The sequence below is a fragment of the Aulonocara sp. 'chitande type north' Nkhata Bay genome, linkage group LG23, assembly GCF_057382095.1.
Source record: "Aulonocara sp. 'chitande type north' Nkhata Bay isolate Kocher_YH1m ecotype deep benthic linkage group LG23, A_spYH_male_GT1.1, whole genome shotgun sequence".
Taxonomy (NCBI): Eukaryota; Metazoa; Chordata; class Actinopteri; order Cichliformes; family Cichlidae; genus Aulonocara; species Aulonocara sp. 'chitande type north' Nkhata Bay.
This window is the reverse complement of record NC_141365.1, coordinates 45,549,299-45,559,575: the sequence shown is the minus strand read 5'-3', so window position 1 is coordinate 45,559,575 and position 10,277 is coordinate 45,549,299. Positions and strand designations below refer to the sequence as shown.

Genomic DNA, 10,277 nt, shown 5'->3' with positions numbered 1-10,277 from the left:
ATGGCTCGAGCTGTGGTAAGTTACCCTTCACTGTGTCTGTTTCTAAACATTAAATCGTGTGAATTTTTAAAGAAAAATCCAACAACAACAATAATAATATGTAACAGAGCAAAACGTCAGATGACTTAAATGTTCCTCTGCAACACAAAGTCAAAGTCTGCCTCCTCCACAGGCAAAGGAGAAGCTCCCACGCTCATCCAGTGCAGACCGTTGTGCTCTGGACAATGAAGTTCCCGCTTTCATGTTCCGACCTATCAGCGCACCTGCATGTGAGCTCCTAAGTCCACCACCTGCTGATGCCAGCTTTCAGTCGAAGGACACAGACAAGATCATGCATCCAGATTTGAAAAACGATCGTTCATCCCTGGATGATGAAGTGACATTTTTCATGTGTCCTACTGATGTTCCTCTGCCTCCGAGACCTCCACCCACTGCAGAGGTAGGTCTCTGCAGAAAGCGCAAGTATTCTACTGCTTTTTCTGTTAATGATGAAGAGGAACATTTGATGCCCAAACGCATGAGGCTGCTGAGTTCTGATGTACCAGTTTCTTCAAATCCTCCACCTGCTGATGCCAGCTTTCAGTCGAAGGACACAGACAAGATCATGCATCCAGATTTGAAAAACGATCGTTCATCCCTGGATGATGACGTGATGTTTTTCATGTGTCCTACTGATGTTCCTCTGCCTCCGAGACCTCCACCCATTGCCGAGTTAGGTCTCTGCAGAAAGCGCAGATATTCTACTGCTTTTTCTGTGGAGGATGAAGAGGAACATTTGATGCCCAAACGCATGAGACTGATGAGCTCTGATGTACCAGTTTCTTCAAATCCTCCACCTGCTGATGCCAGCTTTCATGCAAAGGACACAGACAAGATCATTAATCCAGATTTGAAAAACGATCGTTCATCCCTGGATGATGAAGTGACATTTTTCATGTGTCCTAGCGATGTTCCTCTGCCTCCGAGACCTCCACCCACTGCAGAGGTAGGTCTCTGCAGAAAGCGCAGGTATTCTACTGCTTTTTCTGTTAATGATGAAGAGGAACATTTGATGCCCAAACGCATGAGACTGATGAGTTGGGATGTCTCTAAGTCTCCAGCTGCTGAGAAGGAGTATGTTTGCTTTACGTGTCCTGAAGACAAGAGGTCTGAGTTACCTCTCAGCTCCCTCCAAGGCCATCCACCATCACAGGTCAATAATAATGACACTGACCAGTGTACCATTCTGCTGCCTCCTGAAATCCCAGTACCTCCAAGTCCTGCCCCTGTTGGAGTTCTAGAAACTGTTGATTTTCCTTTTGTTGATAATTAAATACGTGTTTGTGGTAATAAATACATTTTTGAGCAAATACACGTTGAGATGATTCGGTTGATTATGATGGTTATAATTATCCAAACAGTATTATTCCTAATAAGATCTTTACTTTTTATACTTATTTTCTCCATGACCTATTTTGATGTCTATTTTGAAGATCCACTCATATCATGACAGTATGCTTATTCTCAGTAGAGTGTATAGCCACATGTGAACAAATAATAAATTAAAGTCACTCATTAACAACTTACCACATACGCCGGAGCTGAATTCAAGATGTAAGCAGACGTTTCACAGATATCTTGGTTGTCTTTCCATTTCCTACACTAACAGTATCCTGAGAATTGTCTTATAGAGCTGATATAAAGGTGAAATTTGATGACTTAATCGAAGCATCATCAGCTTAAATGCAAATGAATCCACTGTACTTGAGGTAACCTAACACTGACCATGAACGCCACAATCACTGTGCGCCAGTCCAACACAGTGCTTTACTGTGAACTCACCACAGTACTGCAAACTAAAGTGTTTATCTTCCAGTCCAATCCAATCCATCTTTATTGAGAAAGCACAAAACCAAAGTGCTGTACAGTAAATGAGTTAAGAACAATAGAATAAAACATAACAGTAAAAAAATAAAACACATAATACATAAAAAATGTAAACAGCCCTATATTTCAAAACAAGATAAAACAGCAAAAATAAACTAAAAAACTCAAACTAAAAACCAACATCTTACAAGGTGTCAAAGGTCAGGGTGAAGAGATGAGTTTTCAGGAGTGATTTAAGAACAGGCAGAGAAGGAGCCTGTCTAATCTCTAAAGGCAGATCGTGTCACAGTTTCAGAGATGCTGCAGCAAAAGCACGATGTCCTCTAAGTTTACGCTCAGTCCTGGGAACATTCAGGAACAGCTGATCAGCTGACCTGAGACAGCGGGTGGGTTTATAAGACTGTGGCAGCTCAGAGAGTTAAGATGCAGCTAGGTCATGGAGAGCTTTAAGAGACATTAATACCAATAAGCTGCTAACATGATGTTGTATTTTATTTACATGTCTGTTTTAGCACTTTAACATTTGCATCTGTCTAACTGGCTAACCATGCAAGACTATTGCAAGCATTGCTCTGTAATAGTGCGACATTTTGGACCCCAGGAGGTCCTTCTGTATCTGCACGATGTTTGACCTGCAGTCTTTATAGCCGCCTATGTATATTCTTTTAAACCTTTTTATTGTTTTTAAATGATAGTTACGGACCAAATGTTAAACTATATAGTTGAATATATAGTTAAAGTGTTTCTCTAGATACAGAGAAAGGTTTTACATCAAAAGGTCATCTGTCTGCATATAAAACAGAAGCTTTCATGCAGATGCACTTCCTGTTTACAGACTTTGAGGTTTAGGTAGTGACGGGGGTGATTTACTGAGCGTGTAAGTTTTCCTCCTGTCAACACACTCTACAATGCCGCCCACATGCCACTCCTGTCCAGTCTTGAAAGCAAAACATGTATGTATAGTATAAAATGGTGAAATGCTGATTTCCATGTTTCAATTGAATCACTTGATTGTAATCAATTGATTGCAGAGACTTTTGTCAAGACCCTATAGAATCAGAAGTCCCGTGAACATGCACTAATAAAAGCTGCAGTTGTAATAGGGGATAAAGTAGTGTGCACAATGTGTGTTTGGATAAGATGTCAGTAATGCATTCACATTAAAATCACAGGGTTTCTTTCTTTTTCTTATTTTTCTTACATATCATGTAAAAAAAACACTCCTGCAACATTTTTTCTCTGCCACAGATTTAGGAGAGGAAGAGTCCAGCATTTCAACACCTGTGCAAATGTTAGTTTATTTGATAGGTGCATCAGTAGTAATTATTTAAATTAGAGTTTTCAGCAGTGTTGTTGTATTTACAGCAAAGTGCCTGCAAAGTGTAAAAACTAATTAACTGATGATACTAGACCCTTAAAAGAGATAAACACCACTAGTCAAGTCATAATGGCTACTTACAAATACATAAGCACTCAACACAACCCACACAGTGATCTAATGCACAAAAACAAAGGAGACTTAAACTGGCTGAATCAATTACTGTAAAGAAAACATGGAGGAAGGCTTCCTGTGGTGTCTGGCTGCAGTATAGGTCATAAACCTGCCTCCTGCATTACAGCAGACAGGTCAGGGGTCAAATGAAAAGCAAAATGTTTACCTCAGATTAGGGATGCACCGATACCACTTTTTTGGAAACGAGTACGAGTACTTGCATTTCAGTACTCGCCGATACCGAGTACTTAATAAAAACACGATTTAAATTTACAGGTAACAGCTTTAGTCCTATAATTTAACAACAAAAAAAACAAGGGACTGGTTTGGAATTAAGAACATTTATTTAAAATAAAAGCATGTTGTATGCAACATATTACAGAATAAATAATTATAAAAAAAAATTTAAACAGTGACAGTGCAACTCAAGTATTTTTCAGTTTATTTTAAACTCTGCCGCTTTGGACAACACAAGGGGCATTAATAAACATCTTTGCCATTTAGTGCACAATATGTGAATAAACTAACAACATCCACTGACATAGAACTGTGGCAGTCAGTGCAGCTGAGGTAGGTATTAACATCAAGTCTAAGATGACTCACTAAATGGAGAGAAACAGTGAGTGGCAGGGTTTTTTAAGAAAAGTAGCTTTTCTGCATCATCAGCAGTCAGACTGTTTCTGTTTTCATCTATAATGTGTGACACTGAGCTAAAAAGCCTTTCACTGTCCACACTGCTACATGGGGCTGAGAGCTATTTACAGGCTATTTTAGCCAAAGTGGGGAACCTGATTTTGTTGACACCCCAGTACTTCAGAGGACTGTCTTCACGAGGGCTTGGGGCCTCTCCGAGGTATGTGTCGAGCTCAATGGCAGCACCTGCTGCCAGCGGCAGCCTGGGCCTTGAGGAACAGTTTAGCAGGAGGTTCTGCAGCTTCTGCCCGACTCCCCTCTGCCTCACCTCTAGAAGCTCCTGCTTCAGGTGCAGCTTGGCCTCTGGAGCAGTGTTGTTGGAGAAGAAGCGATCTTTATACCTGCACAAAATTCATAAATGTATTAATATGTGGAAAAATAGGACTGATGTCATGTAATACGTGCTGTTCCAGCGTGTCTGTATGTCCTGCTGCAGTCTCTTTATTGGCTGGTTGAGCTGTCCCTGAATGTCCTCGAGGCGGGAGTAGGCTAAGGCGTTTAAAATGTTTAAAATGCCCAACTATTTTCCGTCCCACTGCTGTAGCATCAGCTATGCTCCTCTGTGCTAATAAGCGTGGGTAAATAAGCGTGGGCAAACTCTTTGTACTCGTTGTCGTGTTGGGATTTTAGGTGCTTGATTAAATTACTTGTGTTAAATGCGCTACCTTTAGAGCCTCCTCTGGACAATTTCGATGAGCATAATTTGCAGTCCGCCTTTGTTTTCGTGTCTTCGTTCACTTTGAAATAGTTCCACACGGCTGACTTGTCTCGCCTCGCTTTCTCCCCGCTCTGAGACGCAGCCGGGGCCTGGGGGCGGGCACTCGGCGCCTGTGATTAACCCCTTACATGCCGCTCAAACATAGACAGGTCTCAGACCGTGGTATCAGTCCTCGGTATCGGGGAACTTTTAACGAGTACTTTAGAAAATGTGGTATCGAGGCCGATACCAGATACCGGTATCGGTGCAACCCTACCTCAGATTAAATATTTCCCAAAGTAAATTGGACTGAACTGGCCAGTTAAATACACGAGGGGATACGAATAGAAAAAAAATTATCTAAAAACAAAGAATGAAAACCAACTATTAATTTAATACTTAAGTCTGTGAAGGTTCTCAGTCATCCAGGTCATCGTAGTCTAAGGAGCTTGGAAAGAAAAGCGTCTGGACTTCTTGAGTTGCTTGAAGACGTTTCACCTCTCATCCGAGAAGCTTCTTCAGTTCTAAGGGTCAATGGTGGGGAGTCCCAGACTTAAAACCAGTGGGAGTTTCCCCCCAAAGAGGGACAAAGGACCCCTGATGATCCTCTACCTAATCACATGAGCCAAGGTGTGAAAGCGGGTGTGGGTCCTAATCAGCCAGGGTTTCGGGTGAGCTCATTGTGAAACCTGGCCCCACCTTATCATGTGATTTCCTGAGGTCAGATGGCCCAGGATGTAAATGGTCTGAGATCCCTTCCCAGACGCCTTAACGTCCAATGAAAAAAAACACATCATTTTCTCTCCAGTTACCCTCAGCAGTCCAACAGACCTCCAGCACCAGTAAAACATTAACCAGAAATAGTTTATGGGACATGTGTCGTTATTTATGTTTGTGGAAATGTGCATTAAAATTAAAATAAAGATGCTGGTGTCTGACGTTACTGACTTCCCAATTGTGTGGCTTCTGGTGTGGCCTTCACAATTCAATTTTCAATTCAATTTTATTTGCACAGTGACAAATCACAACAATATAAAGTCGCCTCAAGGCGCTTTATATTGTAAGGCAGACCCTACAATAATACATACAGAGAAAAAGCCCAACAATCATATGACTCCCTATGAGTGAGCAGTCTGGAGACAGTGGGAAGGAAAAACTCCCTTTTAACAGGAAGAAACCTCCAGCAGAACCAGGCTCAGGGAGGGGCGGGGCCATCTGCTGCGACTGGTTGGGATGAGAGAAGGAAGACAGGATAAAGACACGCTGTGGAAGAGAGACAGAGGTTAATAACAGGTATGATTCAATGCAGAGAGCTGCATTAACACACAGTGAGTAGGAAAGGTGACTGAAGAAGAAATACGCATTGCATCATGGGAATCCCTCAGCCACATACACCTGTTGCACTACACAACAAATGTAAGCATGTCAGTTTTATTCATTTTATGCTCATCTTCGTACACATTTTAAAGGTAATGCGGTCAAAACTTTGTAAGTATATGAGTGATTGGATGAAGCGGTTTGATGACGTAACACGCTATTTTAGTTTAAAATGCTTATAATGTTATGATAAATGGTAGTTTTGTTGTTACTTTTACAATATTATCCATCCTTCAGTTTCAGCGAACATGACAGTTAGCAGTGTAATAATTCCTCTGTGATAAAGAAAAATTAGCTTGTTTTCTTTTTGTGTGGGAGCTCGCACAGTGTTTCAACTTTACAGCCTTTTAATATGAAAGTCCTGTCAGTACACTTCCTTTTTACATCATTTCACACTTGCCCCGTGAAGGGCAACAGTCTGACGTCTGCTTAGCCAGGAAAGCTTCAGCTTGTTTCTTTCCGCACATCTTCCTCTTCACTGTCGGTGGCTTACAGACATGTTAACAAGCATGGACGTATCAAAACTTTGCTTGATTTTGCTGTTACCACTAGCTGTGTCCCATGATGCTGAAGGTAATACAAGGAAACTATTTTCATTATGCATTATTAATATTTTTAAATTTATAACCTCCTTGCTTTTAGTTTAAACTAAACACATTATTATGGGATTAAAAAGATGGTTTAACATTCACAAAATATAGAAACTAAAGTCCTCTCTGACACAGGCTGAATCTTGTATTTACCGTATTTTGCTGTCCCTGTTTACAGAGACTGTTGTGAAGACAGTCAGGAGAGAACACGATGTCACTCGGATTTGCAACAAGGAAAGTCAGACTACTATTGTTTTGATTATCTGTAAGATCAAAAGACAGAGGGACACAGGAGGAGAGTGTCATCTGCTGTATCGACACGGAGAGAACGTTACTCAGGAATGTGACCCCAGGTTCTCAATAACAAAAGAAAATCAGACTGCCTTTCTGGAGCTGACCAGTTTAACACCAGCTGATAGTGGGAACTTCACCTGTGAGTGTACAAACACTGAAGGGACATATATTGTCCATATCAGTGTCACTGTGGAAGGTAAATGCATTTTGGTTTCTTTATTTGACACAGTTATTCAGCACTGTGTCAGCATTGTATTGACCTGCTTATGTGTTTTTTATTCTTGTAATTTGTTCATTTCTTTTCTTCTTATTTTCACTGACAGCAGTTTAAATACTCTCACTGACTCATTTATCAGGTACATCTTTGAACCGAGTTGGACCACCTTCAGCCATCAAACATGTCTTCATTTTTTGTGGCACAACAAGGCGCTAAAAACATTCCTCAAAGATTCTCAAGACATATTGAAATTACAACATCACACAGTTGCTGCAGATTCGTCAGCTGCTCTTACTTGAAGCAAACTTTCCGTTCCACCACATCCCAAAGGTGCTCTGCTGGATTGAGATCTGGTGACTGCGCAGGCCGTACATGATTTGAGCGCCGTGACATGGTGTGGTATCCTGCTGGAAGCAGCCATCAGACGATGGGTATTTTTTGGGCATAAAGACATGAATGTGGTCAGCAACAACCTTCAGGCAGGCTGTGGTGTTTAAATGATGCTCAGTGGTTACTACAGGGTCCAAAGTTTGCAAAGAAAATCCCCCACAGAGCATTACACCACCAGCAGTCTGAACTGTTAGAAATCAACTCATCGGGCAAGGCATCGTTTTTTTAGTCTTCTGTTGTCCAGACTTGCAAACTGTAGCCTCAGCTTGCTGTTGTTAGAGGACAGCAGTGATATCCAGTGTGGTCCGCTCTGCCTCAAGGTTTGATGTGTAAACAGCATTTTTACCCAGAGAATCACAGCTCACTGGATATTTTCTATTTTTCAGACCATTGTCTGTGAACAGAGATGATTGTGTGGGAAAATCCCAGCAGATCAGCAGTTTGTGAAGCACTTGGACCAGTAACATGTGCCATGTTGCTCTGTTTGAGCATTGATCTGCTGACATTTTATTATTTTATTAACCTTTATTTAACCAGGAAGATGAAGCTGACATGTGATCGACAAATGAAATGAACACTGAAATATTTGTGTTACACCCTGAACAAGTATACCTCATAAAGTGGCCAGTGAATGTATATAAGCAGTTGGACCAATTTCAGTTCATAGTAATATTCAGAAAAGATGCAAAAGAAGAAGAAGAAGACAAAAGAAAAGAGCACAGTGACAATATTTAAAGCTCTGTGGTTATAAAACTGGGGTTTCATTACTTCACTCAGAGTTTCAGTAGACGTAAACTGTGTTTGATTTGTGTTTTGATTTCCAGGAAATGAAAGTAAATGATTTTACTGACAAATGCATCTTTTCAATGATTTAGACACAAACGAGGCCCACACTTCAGCAGACAAATCTTTTTCCGTTTATCTGCCCGGTGTTGTGATCATCTTTATAACTGGAGTTATCGTGGGATTTATCTACTGGAGGAAAAGTAATGGGTGAGACTATTTTTGCTGCAGTAATTCAAAGATGATATAGATGTAGAGAAAGTAAAAGGAAACATCACATTTCAATAAATGAGAATTCGGTGTGTGTTAAACATCATGTCTAGAATGAACACTTTTTATCCTTCCAAAAATAATTATCATTATTAAGAGAGAAGATAATATAAATGTAGATGTTCTTACTTGATTTTTCTCTGTTTGAATGTGAATAGTCTTACACTAATGCTGACATCCTTTCTTATCAGCGTGGCTGCTTAAGGTCAGGAACATCTGGAGTGTCTGTACCTGAAAATCCCAACGGTTTGGTGAGCAATTTATTGCTACGATCTACAGCAGCTAGTTAAAAGTTTGCCAGTAAACATAAAACATGTACATTTATGTTTTAGGATGTTACTTACATAGATAATTACAGATTAGTGTTATAATACTATTAGTGCCAACTTCAGTGTCCTTTATTTTGTGAAGAAGCTCTTACAGAAATGAGCAGAAACATTAAATAATCCAGGCAACAGATGGAGAGATTTAAAGATCAATAGAGTGTGTGGGTAGACCGGGTTGAACTTGATTAATACCTAAAATATTTCACTTTTCTAAAGGATGACGATGAGCCAGATCAGCCCTATACAAACCTTCAGCAGCCATCGAGTGATTCCTACCAGACTCTCATCTCAGTGAACCATCAACACGACAACAAGACACGCTCAGCAAGAAGCACAGGAACTGTGGGAGTGGATAATAAAGCTCTATGAAACATTTTAAAGTATATAAAACTTTAGGTGACATACTAATATAATAATATTCATATATTATAATAAACGTCCATCTTTTCACACTGGATAGTTGTTTCCCAGTAATGGAGACCATTCAGTCATAATACTCCAACTCAGGCTCTCAGATTTAATACAATACAAACACAATAAACTGTGGCAAACATGACTCTTTGTATCAGACTAGTTTTGTTTTTGAACAAACATCTCATCATAATTTGAACACAATGTCCATCCAGATAAACAGAGAGATCAGTCTGGCTTAAACAATGTTGGTGGTTTACCTTCTACTGTCCTTCCACTTTTATGCACTTCTATTTTAGACATAGTAAAAGTTTCAGTGTAGACACAAGAGGTGAAATAAGGAGGGTGCAAGTCTTCCTGCTTTCACTATAGTCTACCTCACACTGTCAGCCACAGTTACTTCCTCACCAGCATGACTGCACGGAAACTCTGCTTTCTCCTGCTTCTGCTTGTGGTTTTTAGCAGTGAAGGTAAATATATATAATTAAAAAAAGAAAAGCTGTAAAGCCAGGTGTTTAAGAAGAAAGCTTTAGTTAGGTTAGTGAAATAATATATGTGATTGATTTTCCCACAACAACAAATATATAGAAACTATAATCCCGATTTTGTTTCATTTTAACTGGAACAATTTATAGAGACTCTTGTGAAGACAATTGGAAAGAAACCCGATTCCACTCAAATATGCAGCAAAACAACTCTGAATATTACTGTGATGATACTGTGTGAGATCAGCACAGAGAGGAGCCGAGGAGAACAGCGTCGTCTGCTCTATCGTTACGACCGAGGCTTTATTCATGGCTGTGACTCCAGGTTCACACTGATCAAAGAAAATGAGACTGTGTTTCTCCACCTGCTCAACTTAACATCTGAA

General features: G+C 40.2%; 2 protein-coding genes across 3 annotated transcripts; both read left to right on the top strand.

The window, feature by feature from the left end:
- Nucleotides 1-1,312, top strand: LOC147302766 (uncharacterized). Its single transcript, XM_086284484.1, has 2 exons — nt 1-15; nt 173-1,312. Exons 1-2 carry the CDS (start codon nt 1-3, stop codon nt 1,310-1,312), a joined length of 1,155 nt encoding a protein of 384 aa, XP_086140610.1.
- Nucleotides 1,313-6,622: 5,310 nt separating this feature from the next.
- On the top strand, nt 6,623-9,364 carry LOC147302765 (uncharacterized). Of its 2 annotated transcripts, none has more exons than XM_086284529.1 (5): nt 6,623-6,698; nt 6,894-7,205; nt 8,492-8,608; nt 8,862-8,920; nt 9,212-9,364. In XM_086284529.1, the coding sequence occupies exons 1-5, from the start codon at nt 6,623-6,625 to the stop codon at nt 9,362-9,364; spliced, it is 717 nt and encodes a 238-aa protein (XP_086140655.1). The 2 variants fall into 2 exon arrangements, with proteins under 2 accessions (XP_086140655.1, XP_086140656.1); XM_086284530.1 differs by having other exon boundaries at nt 8,492-8,609; nt 8,875-8,920.
- The last annotated feature ends 913 nt before the right edge of the window (nt 9,365-10,277 follow it).

Excerpts from the sequence above, each read along its gene's own strand:
- LOC147302765 (XM_086284529.1), top strand. The coding sequence starts at position 6,623 with ATGTTAACAAGCATGGACGTATCAAAACTTTGCTTGATTTTGCTGTTA. Across the intron at positions 8,609-8,861 it reads CTACTGGAGGAAAAGTAATG|GTGGCTGCTTAAGGTCAGGA; the intron begins GGTGAGACTATT and ends TTTCTTATCAGC. Across the intron at positions 8,921-9,211 it reads CTGAAAATCCCAACGGTTTG|GATGACGATGAGCCAGATCA; the intron begins GTGAGCAATTTA and ends ACTTTTCTAAAG.